Source organism: Necator americanus, chromosome III, assembly GCF_031761385.1.
Source record: "Necator americanus strain Aroian chromosome III, whole genome shotgun sequence".
NCBI lineage: Eukaryota > Metazoa > Nematoda > Chromadorea > Rhabditida > Ancylostomatidae > Necator > Necator americanus.
This window is the reverse complement of record NC_087373.1, coordinates 20,220,705-20,242,788: the sequence shown is the minus strand read 5'-3', so window position 1 is coordinate 20,242,788 and position 22,084 is coordinate 20,220,705. Positions and strand designations below refer to the sequence as shown.

The 22,084-nt window shown below is 40.5% G+C and overlaps 2 protein-coding genes across 5 annotated transcripts in view; both read left to right on the top strand.

The window, feature by feature from the left end:
• Positions 1-5,394, top strand: part of RB195_010233 (uncharacterized protein) — a gene marked incomplete at both ends in the record, with an annotated part of 40,838 nt that extends 35,444 nt beyond the window's left edge. For both annotated transcript variants that reach the window (XM_064191137.1, XM_064191138.1), the window contains 12 exons: positions 1,930-2,019; positions 2,118-2,243; positions 2,333-2,440; positions 2,509-2,589; positions 3,162-3,248; positions 3,403-3,483; positions 3,651-3,746; positions 3,843-4,013; positions 4,119-4,241; positions 4,534-4,651; positions 4,789-4,912; positions 5,223-5,394. In XM_064191137.1, the coding sequence (XP_064048720.1) occupies positions 1,930-2,019; positions 2,118-2,243; positions 2,333-2,440; positions 2,509-2,589; positions 3,162-3,248; positions 3,403-3,483; positions 3,651-3,746; positions 3,843-4,013; positions 4,119-4,241; positions 4,534-4,651; positions 4,789-4,912; positions 5,223-5,394 (1,377 nt within the window). The remainder of the gene's footprint in view (positions 1-1,929; positions 2,020-2,117; positions 2,244-2,332; positions 2,441-2,508; positions 2,590-3,161; positions 3,249-3,402; positions 3,484-3,650; positions 3,747-3,842; positions 4,014-4,118; positions 4,242-4,533; positions 4,652-4,788; positions 4,913-5,222) is intronic.
• A 908-nt stretch (positions 5,395-6,302) lies between these two features.
• On the top strand, positions 6,303-22,084 carry RB195_010232 (uncharacterized protein; the record flags this gene model as incomplete). Of its 3 annotated transcripts, XM_064191136.1 has the most annotated exons (8): positions 7,343-7,438; positions 7,526-7,608; positions 7,969-8,116; positions 9,666-9,826; positions 19,026-19,107; positions 19,174-19,300; positions 21,907-21,972; positions 22,039-22,073. In XM_064191136.1, the coding sequence occupies 8 exons, from the start codon at positions 7,343-7,345 to the stop codon at positions 22,071-22,073; spliced, it is 798 nt and encodes a 265-aa protein (XP_064048718.1). The 3 variants fall into 3 exon arrangements, with proteins under 3 accessions (XP_064048719.1, XP_064048718.1, XP_064048717.1); XM_064191135.1 differs by lacking the exons at positions 19,026-19,107; positions 19,174-19,300; positions 21,907-21,972; positions 22,039-22,073 and adding exons at positions 6,303-6,416; positions 16,633-16,654 and having other exon boundaries at positions 7,316-7,438; XM_064191134.1 differs by lacking the exons at positions 7,343-7,438; positions 7,526-7,608; positions 7,969-8,116; positions 9,666-9,826; positions 22,039-22,073 and adding exons at positions 18,455-18,629; positions 18,774-18,807; positions 22,074-22,084 and having other exon boundaries at positions 21,907-22,011.

Genomic DNA, 22,084 nt, shown 5'->3' with positions numbered 1-22,084 from the left:
TTTAGACTAGTTCTTCTTTGTGCTGCTTCCAGGATCTTCTTCTGCCTGCGTTTCGAAAGATCCCCTTGCAAAACTTTTCTGCAGCTAGTGTTTGCTACCAACCGATTTGGAATGCATTCGGATCAAGCCTCGAGGTCCTTCTTTTCAAAAACAATTCCTAGGTGGTCTTTGCCATCCAGACTTATCGGGCGCCGCTTCGAAGGACGTTCAGCACAGCCTAGTCCTCTGAGCAGCAGCTCGTCGTCCACGTTTGGGTGCTCCTCGATGTACCAGTCACCCTGGGACAAGGAGTGTTCGAGAATGCAATCATCGTAGACGACTTCTTTCCTCCTTCGTTGCCTATAGCAGATGTTCTTTTCTGTCATGTGGCTATGTCGTATTTTCGCACGATGGAGACGGTGATCAGAACCACTGCAAATGGATGGTACCATTGAGGCGTCAAGTAGACCCCACCTCCACGTGTTAGCTACCGTTTGATAGAGTATAAAAGGCTCTTGAAAGTGTGGGTTAACAATCACACCGAACTAGTTTCTTTCCTGCCACCATGTCGCGCAATTTCGAGCCGTCGTCACTCCATCTTCGCAACGTCATACTCTTTCTCCATCTATCTGTCCAACACGCAGATATCGATAGACGTGTGAAGGAAGTTCACAAGGAGCAGCCCCCGCTAGAAGTACAGTCTACAAGTGGCACTCGAAGTTCGCGTCGTGCGAATACTTCGAAAATGAAGGCCGTTCAGGACGCCCGACGGAGTCGGATTTGGATTAGTGCGGAGACAAGTGGAAGCCGATCGGTGTCAAACCACTCGCGAACTGACAGTCACTCTTGAGCTGGGTCAGACCAAAGTTGTTTTCGGGTTGAAGTCAATCGACAAGATGCGAAAACTAGGTTGGTAGGTTCGACATGCTCTGACACAGTATGACATCGACCCTCACACGTGTCTTGAGCACCTACATAGTCACCGGGGATGAGAAGTAGATTCCCTATTCTAGAATTCACCGGCGTGCCCAATGAGTTGACAAAAGTGTGGGTGCAAAAGACGTCCTTAAACTCAACGTACACGCCAAAAAGGTTATACTCTGCATCTGGTGGTGTGCACACGTCGTCGAATACTGGGAGCTGCTCACCGAGGGATGTACTGTGACTACATTGAGCAACTTAGAAATTTAAAGGCAAATCTCGAAAATGCACGCCCACAGCAGCACGACAACATTCAGTCACACATTGCAAGAATGACCAAGGCTGAATTGATGTTCTTCTGGACCATTTCACCACACCCACCGTATTTCCCAGATCTGGCTCCCTCGGATTACCACCTTTTTTCCTATCTCCAACGTCATCTTGATGGTCAAAACTTCCAACCCCGTGGCGACATCAACTCGAGTAGTTTTTCAACTTTCTCGACTCGAGTAGTTCTTCAAGGACCAGTCCCCAGCGTTCTGGAGCAAGGGCATCTACGATCTGCCTAGACGTTGGCAGAAGATTATTGTTGCCAATGGGGCATACTTGAAATGATTCACAGTTATTATTTAAAAAATGTTAAATAAATAAAAAAATTAAGTTGTCAATTTGTCCGAGAACTTCCGGCTCAACCTAGTATTTTCGCACCAAGGAGACAGTGATCAGAACCACTACAAGAGGATGGTACTACCGAGACATCAAGTAGACGCCGCATCCGGTTCGGAACTAGTATGATTTATTTTTTGCAATTGACCCGGTTAGAACAACTAACACCAAATAAACAAAATATTATTGGTTAATATCAATAAAATATTATTGTTATTGAGAAGAACTGTAGTCAAATCCTGATGCAAAAGTTATGAACCAATAATGATAACGGTATCTAATACGCGAACCCCAGCTTTCTGACAATGTCATGACGAGATTCAGTTCTATTTCATTATGCAATCCACTGTTCAAAACTTTTAGGTGTTCTGTTATGCTCTTTCTGCAAACGATGGAACAAACTTCCGTCAAAAGCTTATGAATGAAGCTGAACACTTTGTTGATCTGTCGCAGGTAGAGGTTTTTATTTCATTAGTTTAGTTGCATTATTCCAAAAAATTTGTTTTAAACATAAGCATTTTTGTTTTTATATTGGTGGGTCTATTTTTTAGATATCCTGTAACGGCAAGGCAGCTGATCGTATTAATCAAGATGGAATACATATCCTTATTAACATGAATGGATATACAAAAGGTGCTCGGAATGAAATTTTCGCTCTTCGACCTGCTCCTCTCCAGGTGCGTGTATTTCTTAACCTTTTTACCGTTCCAAATTCATTGTGCTGTATGTTTTGCTTTGGGAAGAATATCTTGTATTCAATTTGCAGGTTATGTGGCTAGGATATCCTGGAACTTCTGGAGCTCCATTTATGGATTACATCATTACCGATGCTGTGACTTCACCCCTTCGCCTTGCTTATGCGTATAGTGAAAAGGTTTCTTTTTGATTTTCCATTTTGACCACTTCTGTAGTCATCATATTTTTTATGAACCTCAATTTAAGCTGGCATATATGCCTCACACCTTCTTTATCGGAGATCATGCGCAAATGTTGAAGCATCTTACTGAGCGTGTAATACTTAAGGTATGCAGTCCCTTTGTTGTGAGGATATTGTGTCGTTTCAGAAGGATCAGTGGATATTTTTCCATCAATGGTCATATTCTACAATATAACATGGTCAAAACGACATGATGCACGGTCCAGTGGGAAAAATGTAGTTGGGGGTGCATTCAGTGACGTCCTTATTTCCCGACGCTCTAACTTACTTTTTTTTCTTAATAACTTTAGTTTACATATCGTAGATCCTCTAACACTAATGTTTAGGCCCTAGGGCCCCGACTGATTTGATTATTTACTTCGAAAAATAAGGGCTCCACTGAGTCTCCCCTCTCTCCCCACCAACTTCATTTTACCTCGATCCAGTTGCAAAAGATGGTGTGCTCGAAGCGTTGCGATGGAGCGTAGCGATTAGAATTGAGAGAGGACTTTTGCTAGTGAAATTTTTCGGTGCAGTCCACAATTGTCTCACTTCGATTCCAACCACACTACCGCACCGCTTTGACTGCAGTCACTTACGCAATTGCACCGTGCTTCATGACCCTACTGTATGTTTGATGTCCGCTGTTTGAGAGAAGAACTTACTACTGTGTTTCCAGGATAAGTGTGCCCCTGTTGAGAAGGACAACGTGGCTGTCGTCAACGCAACTAATTTGGAACCTCTGCTTAGTAAAGCTGATGTTAAGGTTCATTGATGCGCTCTTTAAGATTCTAGTTAGCTAGCACTTTTAGAATTAGCCTATGTCTTTTTGCTGAAACAAATTTCTAGCTAGGATATTTTTTATTCGTTTGTACTTTATAGTATTATAAGTTTTGTTTAATCTTAGTTTATTATTTCAGCATACTGTACGAGAAACGGAGGTGGTGTATGGTCCTGCCAAAGAAAAAATAAAAACTGAAGTTGTGGTACCGGTAGTGGAAGTGAGCTGACTTATCCTTTTATTTATCGAAATTCGTAGGAGATTGAAAGTTCACTTCGTAGTGGTCACTTTAAGACTTTTGAACTGGAAGATCGTCAAAACAGAGTAAAAGGAAGGGAAATGATGTGAAAATATTTTTGTTCATACGAAGATACTGAAAGCCCTTAGGTTCCAACGACAGAGCCCCTCAAGCAAATGATCGGTGGTGGTTTAATTGCCAGCAGCGTTGTAGATGGTGTGCATGTTCATAATGGGCTGACACAAGTGAGTATAGTTTGCTGTAAGTTTTTGTAAGAAGAAAGTCTGTGAATTCCTAAGCATGTAGGCATTTCAATAGATTTTTTCTTCACTTTGTTGTAGATTCAAATGCACCATAAAGCGGCCACCGGTGAAGAAGTGCCGCAGTCGCTTCTCCTTACAAGCCGCCAACAGTACAGCCTACCAGAGGATGCAATCGTATTCTGCAACTTTAATCAGCTGTATAAGATTGACCCAGCCACCTTGGATATGTGGATTGAAATTTTGAAACGGGTGCCTCATTTTTGTGTGTCAGATTGTTTTTCAAAATGTTTGTCTCTACAAGCTTAGTGAACTAATTTTCGGATCTTATATCTAAATAGTGAAGTCTGCTTTCAGGTACCGAGAAGTGTTCTATGGTTGCTTCGGTTTCCATTCCATGGCGAAGCTCATGTGCACAAATACTGCTCCGAACGAGATATTGACCCAAAACGGGTAGTTTTCAGCCATGTCGCAGCTAAGGTGGGGCTGCTTTTAAATGGTTTTTTGGTTCCTATTCCTCAATATGCAAACTGGTAATTTTGGAACGCATCCCAGCTGTCTCTATAGGTTTTTTGCAAGCTTAATAAAGAGAATTCTAGACTATCGAACTGCTGCATATTCGAAGTACAGGATCGATAATTGATATGACTACTATTAGTGTACATTACTTTTTCTTGACGTTGTTGTCAAGGAATTATATTACTTAGAAAGATCAAATTAGTGCGGACTCGAATCTATGTCGCTGATGGGTGTTGAATAATCCCATCTTCAGGAAGAACATGTTAGACGAGGCCAGTTGGCTGACGTATGCCTGGATACACCTTTGTGCAATGGACATACTACGGGAATGGATATCTTGTGGACAGGAACGCCCATGGTCACAATGCCTTGTGCGTTTATATCCATTTCCGAATCCTCTACTATCAGTTATTTTTTTTTTAACTGCTGACCTTCCTTTATCAATTTCGTACTTTCTTTCTGAAGGGCCCGTTACTCCGATGGTTATGTTTAACTCAAATGTTTTCAGTAGAAACTCTTGCGTCTCGTGTTGCATCATCGCAGTTGTACGCTCTTGGTGTTCCCGAACTGGTGGCTAAAAACCGAGAGGATTACGTCAACATAGCAGTCAAACTTGGAACCGATAAAAATTAGTGAGTTTTATGGTATTTTTGGAAAAAATAAATCGAATTGCTCTATTTGCAAGTTTTTTTTTTCACTTTTTGTGGAACTACAGTCTCTTGCATGTATTCCATTAGGTTTTCGCCGTACGAAGAGGGTTTTGAACTTCTGAAGATTAAGAAGAAAACGATTTAGTTGAATGGGAAGATAGGGTGGTGACGTAACCTTGTGTGTCAAATCAGTGGAGAATATCTGTTTTGATGTTGATCTTGTCCATTGTTTGTACTAATTGTTGTGAATTCTTCAGGAAGTATACTTTCTCTGTTATTGCATCGATTTCAGTTTGTCGACGATACGTGCCAAGGTGTGGAAGGCACGCACAACGTCCACGTTGTTCAATGTGAAACAGTACTGTACGGATATGGAATCGCTGTTACATCTGATGTGGCGGCGGTATGAAGAAGGACGGCCTATTGATCATCTCACTCAAGGAGCCACACAAGTTGACTTCTAAAGCGCTAGATGCGATGGAGCACAGATGCAGTTGTTGGTCGCAACCATTCGGTCCCAGCAGCCACATTCCATAGGTTTTTGTGACTCGGCAGCAAGACTTCGGCCGAAATAGATAGAAATCATTGTTGTTCAAATAGTCATGCTGCATTATGGTTTTATTTTCTATTTTCTACTGACTTTACGGTTATCAAAGCTGTTTCTTATGTTTATTGATTGAAATACTAGGATAGCGTTAGAGCGGTCATTCCTCTGTAAATTGTAACTACGCCAAACATGATTCCTGGCTAAGACACTGTATAGGACTGAATATATGTGACTCGTTTAACCTCTGTGAGGTTTTATATTTTACTTTTAGTACAGCACCATCAAATTACTGAAAGTTTCTAGATTGTTATTGTTTTAATTATTCTAAATCTTCTAAAACTGGAGAAGAATTGTTCGTGTGGGTTTAGGCGCACATGCATCCCCAGTATGGTATGATTTTGTGTCAATATGGTTTACAGCAATATTGGTACCAAAATGAAAACGAGACTGTTTTCGAACTTTCGTGATTACGTGGAGAACGTGAGGCTTAGTCCTTGTCGTTTATGATACTCACTAAAGGGTAACTAAAGGTGTTACTTTTTCCTTTTTCGAAGCTGTTCATTTCTGTGGAGCGCCACCCATTTTTTCTTAGCGTTTGCGCGCTGCACCTACCTTCATGTTATTTTGACCCAACTATACCAGACAGAACTCCCCACATTTCATTCGAACCGCCCTACAGCTCATGATTAATTGGAACTCGGAATATTGAGTGAATGAGGAATGAAAGGTGTTTCTCTTCGTTCTTTCGTGGATGTCTGACTCGCTATTAACGGTTACGCGTACTTGAGTGTGCACTAGATTCATAGAAAAGAAGACGAATTGTTAATGGAACGGGCAAATTTATCTTTTCACATCTCTACTTTGAATAAAGCGTATCGCAGCAGAGGCGCGGCGTACAAGCGGTTGAACACATGCGGCGCCGATTATGTGTTAAGAGCGGTGTGTTTTTTAAAAACAGTTCACAGGTGAGCATGAGCAACAATGCGTATGCTGTGGCTGGATTCGGTTAGAACAAGCACGAACAGAAACTTGCCTTACTTGAGCGGAAACTTACGAATCTGTTGCGAAAAGGGAAATAATGAAAACAGAGATGGACCCCAATTCTTTGAGATCGTGGGCCCTGTGTATATCGAAGGATGTCATTGTTTTCTTCAGAGAATCTTCAGGAACCGGTGATTCATTGATTTAATCTCTTTTTGTGGGAAAATGACTCTAAAAAAATCCTCAAAACTGCAAAGAAAGTCTTTTGAGAGAGGAAAGGTTGTCTAATTGAATAACTTCGAGGAATTCTTTTAAAAAACACGAAATCTGACAACGACAAAGACGTTTGGTCTCACTCTAAAATAAATTGAAATTTAAGTTTTTCAACGCCGTGCGGTGAGAAAGGTGATCACACCATGCATCACTTCTTTGATCTATGCCTACCCTATTCTGGAACGTAAAGAATGGGAGTAGAAACCCGATCTTCAAAAAAATCACTCTGTCATTCGAAGGACGGCAGTAGTTAATTCTACTGCTTTTTGGATGCTAACAGTTATTTTTTGAGGAGTGATGATTAAGTTAATGGGGCTCACATGAGAGGAATTGGTAGAGAAGTCTTGAGAATACTCACTCACTACCTGACCGCATGTCTTTAATATGCAGAACTACACAACTAGCGAATGACTACCAAGATAGAAAAAGGAGGAGGTTTCGAGGAGTTTATTGGGGCATCGCACATCGATAAACAAGGGATTTCAAGCGGGTCAGCGCTTGAAAGACGTTCTTATCGCTCCTCACGTTTTCGGTCTTCATGGTGGGTTCAGATGTCATGTGTAAGCACTGCTTTCTAAGTTTAGAGCCGATCTTTCCCACCAACTTTCAAAATGGTAATGGTAATAGATGCGTTGTTAGATGCGTGTATCTTTGACTCTAGGAAATTCGACCACTTCCACTTGAAGTACTTTGACTGGTTGGCTCAGGTGAGGTTTTTCGTATGCATCACAAGCTTTTTTTGGCACTTCACTCACAGCAAATTTATCACATCGGCTGTAAGTCAGTGTCTTGAGGTCGTTTCCCTCCGAAGACAACTTAATTACTGCGGGACCAGGAGTAATCATATACTTCGTGCTTGGGACGGGCACAAACTTACGTAGGTATTCTCCTTTAGCATACTTCCATTTATGAACCTCCTTTGTTTGTTAACTGCTCTAACTTTCGTATTATGAACTCAGAATTCAGTTTTTCGTCCATGATTTCTTATATGCGTGAAATGATGGTCGTTTTACAAGTCCCTGCAAATGACCTAACACACTACACTTTTGAAAAAAAAAGTCAAGAACAAATGTTCAAAGGGATCGCTTACGAAGAGCCTACGGAAATATATTTTAGAATATCTTTTCTTTACTTCTCATATCGAAAGTCCTGAAAATGTTTCCGCTGAGAACAGTCATGCTTGCAGTCGAAAAATATGGGTGATATTAGGGATATTAGGATCATCTGAAGTTTTCAGGCGGAATAATGTTCTTTGTGGGAATATTGACTCCAAAGAGGACGAATTTATTGTGCCTCCAGCAGATGAATACAACAACGTTCCGGATACTTATTTCTTCGATATTCTCTTATTTGGAGAGTGGATAGAACGAGCAGCATTGTTAAAGGTATGGCAAGTTAGGTTCTCTAGCATTATAGAGCAATGTTTTGAGTCATCTTGAACCATTCCCAAGCTCATTGCGAAATAACGCGAAATGAAGGTGTGAATAATCCAGTTCCAGTACATTTTCGAGCACTTGAAGTGGACACATGCGTGACTTTTTAGTTCCACCGTAACTATTATGCAGCAAGCATGCGTAACGCAACATTTATGTTGCTTAGGCAGTGTCGTTGGTGAGGGGGCTACGTAGGAATTCGCTCAAGTTGCTGGTGACTTTTTCAAAATACAGTCATATCGAAGACCAAGCTTTTTGTAAGCGGAATAGCAACATATGAATACAACGTAACGTAGTCATCCGCCTCTTAGCCGGATTTGTCGTCGTTGAACATATCTGAACTTCTCCTGGTCGATCTTATGCCAGAACTCGCACACAAACACACATTTGCTAGGAGGTGTATTCTCGGGTGGTGATGTGCGAAAGAAATCCTCTTCACTTCGAAATTGTTTCTCGCAGGAATAAATACTTGACTCCAAATTAGCGAGTGTTCACCTTGGTTCCTGTTAAGTTTGCAGCGTAGCACTTGGGGTGTGTTCGTTCCTTCCCAAAGCCGCCTGCAGTCCGGATGGTGACACTAGCAGACTTCAGTTCTGAACTACTTCCACGAGGTGCCGCATTACTGTGGAAGATTCATTAATCACCAAAGAACTATTATTTACCCAAGGAATTACATAAGTGATCTCAATAACTTGTGGCTTACGCCCGAACATTTTTTTTTTACAAATCGCAGAGAATATTTGCGGAGAATTTGCGTCATCTTCTTAAAAGGATTCTGAGTGTAGCATTAATGAAGCTTCTGAATTTAACGGTTGATGATTCTCCTTGCGATTCAACAACTAATTTCCGGCAAAACAGAACCTCTGCAATGTAGCATTGTTGTCACGGTCGTAATTTTTGCATCTTGAATGCAGTGAGAGATTGGAAAGGCACTTAGCAACGTTTTTGTTCCTTCTCTGGCTGAATGGTATTCTATTTTGCCACGGCGTATCAATGGAGGTGTTTGGCAACAATCGTTGAAATTTTTGCTTATTTCGTGAAACCTCACAAATCGTCTTCTCGGGTGTATTTTTTTAATCGCGAATCACATCATCATACTCACACTCAAGGCTTTGAGTGTTCCCGATGCTTCAGTTTTCTGGATTTTCACTGATTTAGGTTTTTTACCCTTCAACCTCGAAAATTTCCCCGAAAGCTACACAGAGAAGAAATCCGGCCTTCTGCTGCACTGTGCACTATAAGTTCGACTAAGTATTCGTGTAAGAAGTAATGTATAAGGAGAACTGCAACATGATCCTGGGATTTATTGCCGAATTAGACAAAAAAAACCCAACAATTCTTGCTGTTTTTGAGCTCTTCTCTAGAAAGTCATAGTGAATGATAGCTTTCCTTTGCATTTATAAAAAGAGTAGATCAAAACAAGCGCTCTACGATAAATATGAGTTCGACTGTAAACAGCTGTAAATATTCGTATGCTGCAATACTACAATACTCTTTTTAGAGCAAATCATTTGTTGTTATAAGCAATCTTCACATTTTTCGTGGCATTGGCTTCAAAAATCCGATCCTGGCGTTGCATGGATCGCCTTATTTTGGCCGTGGAGTATTTGAGATAGACCGTGAATTTCTAAGCCATCATCATCGTCTAATAAAATTAGAGAAGTGAGTTCTTTTTTTCTCACATTGCTAAAACGGTGCAAAATTAAAAAGAAATATTGACGTGTGTAAGATATCTCTTATTTGGTGAAGTGTTCGGCAAAGCTCTGCATATGTTTGACTGGTTAGAAGCTGTTCATGACCACAGAAGTATGGTCGGCGTCAGATGTGTGCTGCGGCAGACGTTCACTCATTTGTTGGCGGCTACAGAAGAGTCTTTTTCTTTCTTGAGAACTAACTAAACGTCACAGTTTAAGTCGCACAGAATTCTCTTAGGTATTGCGCAGTGCAAAAATGCGTGGAGAGCAGATACCGCAATCACTTAGTTATGTCCAAGGACGTTTAGTAGCACGAACAGCTTACGCTGTTCGTGCTACTAAACGTCCTAACTAAACTCAGCTTATTTCAACGAATAAATTGCCTATGTGAATTATTAGTGAGAAAAGTTCGCGCATTCGCGGTTTCGAAAATCCTGTTCATGGTATTATCAAAATTGCGATTTGTGAGGATGAAGTTGGACAGCTAATGCCACTTATGTTTCGTTCATATTTATGATCCTGATCCGTTTATATGTAGGTTCGTAGGCGTTTGCCAGTACATTTTCCTTGTGACTCATCCCTGCTAAAGTAACGCTGTCAATTTCTTTGTTGTGAAAACGATTTATGCACATTTATCATTCCTAGCGTTCCACATTTATCTTTTCTACTTCTATTGCTATGTTTTGTGTTCGTAATGCCGTGCGCAGCGACATTATTTATTTCCATTCACTTATCCAATCTTCAATTATTAATTCTGATACGATTCTTTGAGAATTTTAGCATACGAAAGATGGTGCAATGCACATGAGACGTGAAAATTGCAAACGGACTTTTTTTTGTTAGGATCTCAGCCTCCTTTCCAAATTCCTGGTCCTTGCGCTACCCATTTTAAGAATATTTAGATCCTTTTCTCAATTTGGTGAGACTGTAGCTGTGATTAGTATTGATGTTTACTAACGTCTACCATTAGGTCTAGCCTAATATTAATAACCAGTTTGAGCGTTCGGCTAAAGTCGGACCTCAGACTTTCTGTGGTGTTTTCTTTGCTCGCCATTACTGTTCAATGAAAATTAATAATAGTGAATTTTTTGCAAAGTAGGAATTGTGTTTTTCTAACAACGCCTTCTTTCTTCTTATAAAAATATAGGCGAAAGACTTCATGGTTTTCTTTCAATTCGCGTCCTTTCTACATTTGAAGAACATTCAAACTTCAAACATTCCTTCGATACCAACATAATTGAGACGCAATGTGAAAGCATTACTCCAAGTATGGGTTTTCTCCCTGTTTTCTCCCCAACAGCTACTACGGAATGATGTTTAACATGAAATGACGTGAACGACATCATTATACTGATAAAGATGGTGGTCCACGTCAGATCATGTAAACTGTTCGCTACTGTTCAAGCACCCGGTTTCATTCGTGTTTCCACTTTCTGAGGAAGACATGTTACCAACATGAGGCAAACGTGGAAGGAAATAGAGATGCGGAGGAGACCTAGAAGTGAAGCGCAGCACGGGCAGCGGCAGCGCCTATGAAGCAGTAGCAACGAATCATTCACCTTTCGCAACATGCTCACGAAATTACTGCACGATGCTACTACACTATGACGTAGCAATCCCACGTCGTTGGACCCGCTTCACTCCATTTTACCGCATTGTGGCGCCGGTGCACCAATCCAACGCCGGTGGACCTGTCGCACCCCCTTTTTCGAGTTTCGTGACACACACACACGTGACAGAATAAGCCCGGCTAAAGCCGGAGTTCAGGCTTATTTTCGTGTTCGCATCGCTTGCCTTCATCGATCAGTAAGAAATAACAGTAGTGAGATTTTTTTTTTGGAAAATTAGAATTGCTTTTTTCTATCAACGCTTTGTTCAATTTTTTTACCCGAAAATTTAAAGGCATCACTCCACGAATCTGAGGTGGTACGGATTTCAGGTGGAGTATTCATATACGGGATGGAAGAGTATGGAAAGGAGGATGATTCCGTCCATTTTTTCCCAATTGCCGTAAAAACGGCCCGGAAGATACGGGGTCAGGCGTTCTGGCGCACTATTTCCTCCAAGGAGTTGGACTGGAGCGCGCAGGCCTTGTGCGGCGCCGCATCTTCCGAATATGTAACTATCACTTCACTTTTCGAAAAATATATTCACGTCAAAAATCAGGGTGCGGGATAAGAGGTACCCGTGAAAACCGGCTGACCACTCCTATCCTCTCTTCAGCGCCGCACGCCTCCGCGTAATTACGGCTGCCGCTCCACCAGCTAGACATCCTCCACGACCGTCTGAGATTACCTACACCCCGCCTCCCTATTGCTCTCTAATCAACGCCGCGCGCGACGAAGCGGTGTATAGTGCGAATTTTGAAGGAGGGAGTGAAAAACGAATTGCCGAGGCGAATTCTGATGTACGGATATAGTAAACTAAGCGCATATTATTTGGAATAAAGGAGAAGAATAAGTAAAAATTATTTCAAAAAGATGCTCCAGGGAAAAGAATAACATGCATATATTTTCAAACATCTCATAATTTAACACATTTCATGCCCTAAGTTTTCTATATAAACTAGCAGTGCATAAGTATGTGTTTGTCACGATGCCATCCAACGAAGTCGTGTTCAATTTTCAACTGCGGCAGCTATAATAACAGCAACTTTATGCGCTTATTACTTTGTATACATTCTTTAAACTCCTTTCTACATTTTACCTTTTTAAAATTTTACATAATTATAATGTTTATGTAGAGCATTTACGAATGTGATATAATGTTTATACAGAGCAAGTATTGAAAGATGTCAAATATTGAAATATTTCAATACTTGCTTGTATACAGTTTATACAGTTTCATTATATAAAACTGTACAGAACGTATTGAAATATGTCAAATATTTCAATACTTGCTTGTACGTTTCATGCAGTTTTATATAATAAAGCTCTGTATGGTTCTTCAAATTTCTATCAACAGCGTTTTATCGCTTCATTTCCATTTATTCTCTGCATAAAATCAATATGCCAGGTTAGGTGTATTAGTGGCGAACAGATACTTTGTATCTTCGAGATATACCTTTAGGTACAGTGTATGTCTGCGAGGCATTATTCGCGCCTCGTTAATCATTGGATGCCAGTTTTACCCAGCTAGATAAGCAAAAAGAAATCTTTAGAAAACGAAAAAAAAAGTAAAGTAGATAGCATAACACCGGTCAGAGGGACATTTTTTGAAACATCTCTTGCATTTCCAGAGATGAATGAGTGCTTTCCACCTAACAATTCGAAACAGGATAATTTCATTTTTACTAGCATTTCTAAATGGCATATCACTTCTACAAACCTATTTCATTCTTTCTTTCTTTTATATTAAGTTACAAGCACACTTTATGTAGACCTTCAAACTACATCTAATACCTGGTACTTTCCTTTCGGTTCGACTTTAAAAGGGCATCATAAGAGCTGTAAGTAAAAAAATCGTCGTAAGAGCGGCAGACGCGGCGAAATGGGTGGGGTGGCGTGGGCGGGGCGTCTTGAAGAAGTAGAGGAGCAATCAGGATACTGTAGCGATTATGACCGTATCAGGAGACGCGCGGAATACTCCACCGAATGCTCCACCTGAAATCTGCACCACCTCAGATTCGTGGGGTGATGCCTTTAAGCACAGATGAAAGATTTTATGGTTTTTCCATGCACGCTTATTTCTATATTTGGGGAGCAATCCAACTTAATTTTACAGCTGTCTTCCTTTCAAACCTCCACAATTTGGAAACATTACTCGAAGTATGAGATTCTCCTCCGTTCTTCACTATTAGCAAAGAATGATGTGCTAGCATTAAATCACTATCGTAGTAATAAAAATAAAGTTCTACGTCAGATCGCGTAAGCTGAAGGCTACTATGTATTGTATTTAAGCAGCCGTTCGCACGTGCTTTTCCTCTTCTTGAAGAAAGGATCTTAGCAGCATCAGGGAGACATGCTGGGAAATAGATATGCAAAGGAACCACAGAAACCCATTATACTGCGTTGGGGCTCCCGAGCGCCATTTCAACCCTGTTCCACACCATTTTACAGCTATCTGGCTCCGAGACATGAATTCGACGCCATAGTACCCGTCTCACCCAATTTTACCGCCTTGAGGCGCCAGCGCACCAAATCGACGCCATAGTATTCCCTCTCTTTTTGGAATTTTTTTACTGGGACACACGCATTCACAGACGCACACACGTGACAGAATAAGCCCGTTAATATATAGCATGATAGTTTGCAAATCTGGAAGTATACATTAACATAAAAGTTTATTTACCTTCACTAACATATGAAAGAAGCTAACTTGCCTTATCAACCAACATACATAGCTATATAGCTTTGGACAATGGTGAAAAGGTGCTCATGCTCACCTATTAGGTGCATGGCGATGGTTCGGCACCTCACCGCTGTAGAGTTTTGCATCATCATGGAGTATTTTCATGACACACAGACAAAAAAATACACACACATGGAATATGCGCGTTATTATAAACACCACTCTGAACGTCCGGCTAAAGCTGTGCTTCAGACTTTCTGTGGTGTTCTCCTCATTCGCCATCAGTGATCAATGGAAATTAATAGTGGTGGCATTTTCTGCAAAACAAAATGCCTTCTTCTTTCTTTTTTTTTGCAAATTTAGGCGAGAGATTTCATAGCTCTCTTTCTATTAGCGTCATTTCTACATTTAAAAAATGTTCAAACTTCATCTTCAAACTTTGCTTAGGTACTAACGTAATATAGATACAATTTGAAAGCAATACCCAAAGTATGGTTTTTCTTCCTGTTTCCCTCCAAGAGTTATCAATGAACGATATTTTAGCACAAAATGACGTGAGACTTTATTATACTGATAAAGATAACGTCCCACGTCAGATAATGTAAACTGTTGGCTACTATTTGTTTTGGTTTACTATTTATTTATTTGTTTTAAGCAGCCGTTTGCATGGGTGTTTCCACTTTTGAATAGGGCATGTTGCCGAGATGAGGCAGACCTGCCAGTAAATAGATATGAGGAGGAGTCACGGAGGTGAAAAGCAAGTGCACAGAGGCAACGGCTGTGGAACGGTTGCGACGTCCCACTTTTTTGCGACATGCACACAAAGTTACTGAGCGATACTAGTGCACTATGACGCACCAATCCAACGCCGGTGGACCCGTCCCACCCCATTTTATCTGGGTGCGTATCGTTAGGTACCCGCAGCCCCGATTATCTGCAGCCGGATAAATGTCTGCAGAAGAGGCTGTCGGTAGGTCAGAGCAGGCATATCTTAGGCTACTTGTGATCACTAAGCCACGCCATCGATCACCACATCACTGAGGTCATGAGCAATGTTTGTATTGCAATCACGTGATAGAGTTGCCTTCTACGAAGGTTCAAAGAACAAAAAGGCAACAGCGTAGCAAGGTAGAAAGTGGAAGAAAACGTAGAAAATGAAAATGCTAAAAATGAAGCAAAAACGTAGAAAATTTGTACAATAACAAAACAACATCAGAAAACATAAATGAAGCTGACTATATTCCAAAATAAAAGTTAAAAAGGAAAAAAGCGTAAGAACGAGAACCGGGAAAGGCGAAGAAAATTTTTGGTTTGAAAAAGTAAAGCAAATGTTGCAACAAATGCCAACATAGCTAACTGAAAATTGAAAACGTTCCAAAATAAAAGTTAATAGGTGTAGATCCGAGAACCTGGTTTTTGAAAAATGTAGAGGTGTGATTGAAAAAACTGTGTAGAAAATATGCAGTACTACAGTAGTTTGGGAAATTTCGATTTTTATGCTTTAAGCAAGTAAAACGCACAACGTAAATTATTTCCTGTTTCTGGTATCTCGTGTGCAGTCGTTCGATATATCTTTATACGTAAACGATCCATACTCCATACGGATGCAATAGCACAGATAGCGTGCTCCTGCGAGGCATGTTTCGCATTTCATTATCTATGAGAGTCGCTGATGTGATGGGCGGGGCATGAGGCAAACGCAGCGCAGTGCTCTGCTGACGCTGCGCAGCGCAATTAATTATCGCCGTTGCCAGTCGTTTTCCCTAATGGTCGCCTGTCGCGGCGGCTGCGGGTACCTAACGACCGCCCCCCTAGCTATCTGACGCCAGCGTACATATTCGACGCCAGTTTACTCGTCGGACCTTATTATATAGCTTTGTTGCGCCAGCGCACCAATCCGACGCCAGTGGGCCCGTCGCACCCCATTTTTTCGTCACACATATATACACATGTACACACATACACACATACACACATACACACACACACACACACACACACACGGACTAAGAGAGTTAAGAGAAAAGAGTCACGTCAGTCAGTATAATAACGAGCTTAGTTTCTCTCTTTTCTAACTCTCTTAGTCAGCGTGTGTGTGTGTGTTTGTCTGTGTGCCACGAAATTCGGAAAATGTGTGCGGGAATCTTTGGGTAATGCCTTGGTACATTTTTGGGGTAGATCCATACTCACTCTCAGAGTTACAGGGCTACTTACGTAAATCTTCCAATTGTTCCATATACAATCTTCCAATTGACTGCATACAATCATCATGATCATGATCATGATGATAGTATGCAGTCAAAAGAATAGAAAGAACGGAACTTGTATATGGAACAATTGAAAGATTTAGTAGCGTAAGTAGCCCTGTAACTCTGAGAGTGAGTATAGATCCACCCCGAAAATGTACCAAAGCTATTCCCGCATCCTGGGAGATTATTTGTATTTTTTTTTGTCGTGTCAGTAATCTTGAACAGTCCTTTCCAGTTACATGGAAATTACCTTGTAACCTACGTGGAATCGTAGAAGTGCATCCGGCCAATGTTGAGCTACTGAGAATTGTCCGCAGAATATGGATTCATACATGGATTGCATCCACACGGTATTTGTGTTGTATATTTGTAGGTTTGTATTAAAAGAGTGACCCGCAGCTGGCATTAACAGGGTGCAAGAAAATAGCGATGTGTGTCACCAAGACTACAGTAATCGTTGGTAGCTTTCCGTTAATGCTTCACGCGTGCGCAGCACCGTGCATCTCAATGCCAATCAGGGCACTGTTGGTAAGGGCGGAGGAACTTTGATGATATTCCAAGATAAGTCTCAAAAAACCGCTGTGGATAATGATATACAGTTTTTTTTTCTAAAGTTCTCTTTACTAATTTGCAGAGAATTATGAACCACTATTTTTGTCTTTCTACAGCTGTCTAGTTTTTTTTTTAATATTTCTCATACATTTTTCGACTTGATTCAATAGCCCAATGTTGGTCGCCATCGCATCATATTTACGAAATCTTCGTCTTGTCTCGTCATTATAATTAGGGTTATCGCTTGCGGAGAAGTTGAAGAATAATAGGAGACTAGTGCGACGCTGCGATCAGTCACGCAGAAATGAACCGAAGAAGGATCACAAAGCAAGTCCCAGATATTATTACCTGTGGCCAGAATTCCGTTGTACAATTGCCAAAACTGATCTATATGACTGAAATATTGTAACGGTAAAGAGAGTTCCCATCATGAAACCTACTTAAGGAAGCTCTTCTTCTTCTGCAGATCCTTTGTATCCTTTTCGATAAGAAAGGTAGCCGTTTTGTTATTTCCAGTCAATATAAGTTGACAAGAATTCTAATCAACTGAGGCGTTTAGTTCTCCTTTGAAAGCATCATACCACGAATCTGATGTAGTGAGCGAAACAGCTGGGAAACTAGAGATGAGGTTTTAGATTGCGAGATCAGAGGTGGTTCCGCTCATCTCTCCCTAATCGTTGTGAAAAACGGGGTCAAAGACTTTGTGAGCGGAGCTAACCTTGATCCCTCAATCAGCAGTCTCATTTTCAGTTGCAGTCTTGCGGATTCCTTCACTGCGTCAGATTCGTGGTATGCTGCCTTCAAGAGAAGAATATTTCTAGAAATCAGGGCTACCTTTTTTCAGTTGGCGGGAGTAATGATTTACCACAGCCATCAACTTTGTCTCTATCTTTTTCTCTATCTACAAGGTTTTTTTGGTCCTTCGAGATGTGCTTGTTTTGTGGTTACTTCTTTCCGTTTTTCCGCTACTGCTTTTCTTGGACGGTCAAGTACGCATTGTTATGGTTTGATATTAGATTCAGATGACATCAAACACTTTTTTGGAGTATGCTTATATCACACAAACTTCCTAAACAGTTTAGTTTTTCCTTGTCTATGTGTTATTCCTCCTTTTTGTTGTATTTCCTCTCAAAACTGATGCAAATTTAGCTGGAGCAGTAATTTTCAGCGTTGCTCGAACGCTTTATTCGGGCAGTGGTTGAGGATCATTCATTTCCAGCACCTAAATCTTCTTTCTGTGCTCTGTAGCCCTGGAATACTGGAAATCATCCGTCGCCGACTTTTGAATTATTCTTTGTGATCTAAAACAAATTCTATCGTGGCGTGGTACTGCCGTAGGGGCCGCATTTGATGCTCAAAAGCGATTCAATCAGATTCAACATGTGACAACATATTGGTTTCCCTAACTACATTGTTAGTGTGCCGGAATAACCGAGTTTTCATTACGTGAATAGCGCTGCGTGGATAACCTTAAAATTTCAATTTCTGCATGTCCCTTGCAGCAGATGATACCAGTGGGCGAGACGATCCACTTTAGCAAGGTCTCATGCCCGAAGCGAAAGCGGTGGATGTGTCTCACAGAAGTTCAAAAAAAGTTGTTTCACCCTCGAAAAGACGTCTGCTTAACTCTAAGCCGCGTTATATGCACATTCGGAAGTAGAGTTCGTGTCTACTATTATGGTTTGTAAAGTCTGTCTATCATCTAGGGAGGTAATTACTTTGTTGTAGGATAACAAATAGATCTATGCATGAAAAAGTGACCTTTCTCACTCTTCGTAGATAATACCATACAATATAATACATATATGAAAATAATCTTTTCAGAGTGTCGCCATTATCCTGTCGTACTACCTCAAATGTAAGCTTTGGAGACATTTAAAGTTTCGAAGACCTCGTAGTCACAGCGCAAGCTCACACCACTGCGCTATGTTCGCCCACCTTAAGCGATAATTGAAAACAGGGTTTTTTTTAATATGAAAATAGAGTGAATAGCGTACAATTGTTCTTGAATATGCCTTTCTGGGGAGACTTTCATTTCTATTTGAATGTTTCCTTTTAACCGATGCTTTTGTTTAGGGAAACAAGTGAGGTGATAGAAGAATACAACAGGATGAATCTTGATGGAAGTAACAAAACCACAAGAATAGAATGTATTGATGTGGGTGAGAAAACATGTGACGAACGTTTCGAGGAAACCAAGTCACCTCTCTTAAATCTATCGCAGGATGACTGTAATAAAGAGTGTACATTCGTCGACTTTGGAAGTCATGATAAAAATGAGTTCGGACAGGTTGCTGATTTGTCTCCTGTGTTGCTAGATGGCATTGAAGAAATTTCCGAGGAAAGACTTGGTTAGTTTCCGATGCAGTTAGCCGAATTAACATTTAGACGTGAGCCAAGTATAGTAAGATCGCTAATTGATTACTACATTTGAAAAGAATAGAATAACTACAGAGAAGAATGTTATACCTGCAGAGCGATATTCTCATAATAAAGATCAAATTGATTCGAGTTACGAAAAACGCGGTTCCGCGTATTTTCCATCTTTTTTTTTCGTAACTCGACTCAATTTGATCTTTATTATGAGAATATCGCTCTGCGGGTATAACATTCTTCTCTGTAGTTATTCTATTCTTTTCAAATGTAGTAATCAATGCGGCTAACACAACCGCAGCTCGATGTGTGTCCTATGGCATCTGGTGGGTCGGCGTGCCTAGATGACAATAACCATCCATAAAGGCTGAAGTAGTTTGTGACAAAAATTTGAAAGATACAGAATTTTTCGAATCGGCACCATTCAGTAGATCCGTTCCTCCTAAAAGACATATCCACTCGATATTTGGAGATTCCTCCAATAAATCGCCGCAAAATGAGTTATTTGTAAAATCACATGAAAAGTATATATCTTTACAAGTTCAAAACTGACCGCAGTTGAGGCATATTGTAGAAAAAACTGGAACAAATCATAGGACAAAGACTGCTTTCTATTGTATTGTGCCGACAGATGGTAAACCTAATTTGTTAGCCATTTACGAGCTGCCAAAAATCAGACTAAGCAATGCAAAATACCGAAGTTGTAACTTTAGCTGCAAGAAACAGGAAATCCTGTTGAGCTGGAAAATCAAGAGAGAACCCCGTCCTACAACAAATAATTTTGTTGCAGATTTCGTAAGGAAATAATTTTCAAGTTGGTAATGTCGGTCGTTCCTGGAGTTGAAACATGTCACTTTAGCCAAATTTAGAAAATCTTCAGAGTCATGGAATTCTAGCTGTGAGGGGGGAGGGGGAACGGTCAAGAGGTACCCGTATGATGTGCCGCCGCGTATCCATAAGGCTAATTAGCGTCGTTAATTACACCGCGCGTCTCCTGATACCGTCATAATCGCTACAGTAGCCTGATTGCTCCTCTTGTGTTACGTCTTCAAGATGCCCCGCCCACGCCACCCTCACCTCCCATTTCGCCGCGTCTACCGCTCTTACGACGATTTTTTTTTCGCCGCGCCTACAGCTCTTATGATGCACTTTTAAAATCGAACGGGAAGGAAAGTACCTGGTATTAGATATTGTTCGAAGGGCTTCATAAAGTGTGCTTGTAAGTTAATATAAAAGAAGGAAAGAATGAAATAGGTTTGTATAAGTGATATGCCATTTAGAAATGCGAGTGAAAATGAAATTATCCTGTCTCGACTTGTTAGGTGGAAAACACTCATCCATCTCTGGGGATGCGATTTTCAAAAAATGTCTCACTGATCGGTGTTTTGCTATCTTCTTCACTTTTTTCGCTTTCTAAAGATTTCTTTTTGCTTATCTAGCTGGGTAAAACTGGCATCCAATGATTAACGAGGCGCGAATAATGCCTCGCAGACATACACTGTACCTAAAGGTATATCTCGAAGATACAAAGTATCTGTTCGCCACTAATACACCTAACCTGTCATATTGATTTTATGCAGAGAATAGATTGAAATGAAACGATAAAACGCTGTTGAAAGAACTTTGAAGAACCACACAAAGTTCTATTATATAAAACTGTATAAAACGTACAAGCAAGTATTGAAATATTTGACATGCGCTCTATATAAACATTATATCTAAGTAAAATTTTGAAAAGATAAAATGTAGAAAGGAGTTCAAAGAATGTATATAAAGTAATAAGCGCATAAAGTTGCTGTTATTATAGCTGCTGCAGTTGAAAGTTGAGCACGAATTCGTTGGATGGCATCGTGACAAACACATACTTATGCACTGCTAGTTTATATAGAAGACTTAAGGTGTGAAATGTGTTAAATTATGAGATGTGTGAAAATATATGGATGTTATTCTTTTCCCTGGAGCATCTTTTTGACATAATTTTTATTTATTCTTCTCCTTTATTCCAAATAATTAATTTATTTATTTATGTGAAGTTACATTGGATAGAAGGATCTACTTCTCTTTTATTCCCAATAATATGCACCTAGTTCACTATATCCGTACATCCGAACTCGCTGCGGAAATTCGTTTTTCACTCCCTTCCCCTTCCAAATTCGCACTATCCACCGCGAACGTTGCGCACGGCGTTGGTCAAAGAGCAATAGGGAGGCGGGGTGTAGGTGATCTCAGGCGGTCGTGGAGGATATCTAGCTGGTGGAGCTGCAGCCGTAATTACGCGAAGGAGCGCGGTGCTGAAGGGAGGATAGGAGTGGTCAGCCGGTTTTCACGGGTACCTCTTATCCCGCACCCTGATTTTTGACGTGAATATATTTTTCGAAAAGTTAGATAGTTACATATTCGTAATCTACAATCTACGTAATCGTAATTGCCTGTCAAGAACTCTGCTAGATTGACTGACTGATTGATTGATTTTTGCTTACTCTGTATCTTTATCTAATGTTGTGTATTATGTGTAATATATTTATTTATTTATTTATTTATTTATTTATTTATTTATTTATTTATTTATTTATTACTATTGCAGCAGCCTTCACTCATATATTCTTCAATCGACCCACTGATTCTAAGATGCTCTTCAGCCCGATTGAAGGTTACTATTTCGAAGCGTGCCTTGTTTTCCATAACAATAGTTACGTTTTGAACAAGGTTATTCTAGATTCTTCCGCTCCTTACTATCGTCAACAATTCTAGAATTCTTCTGA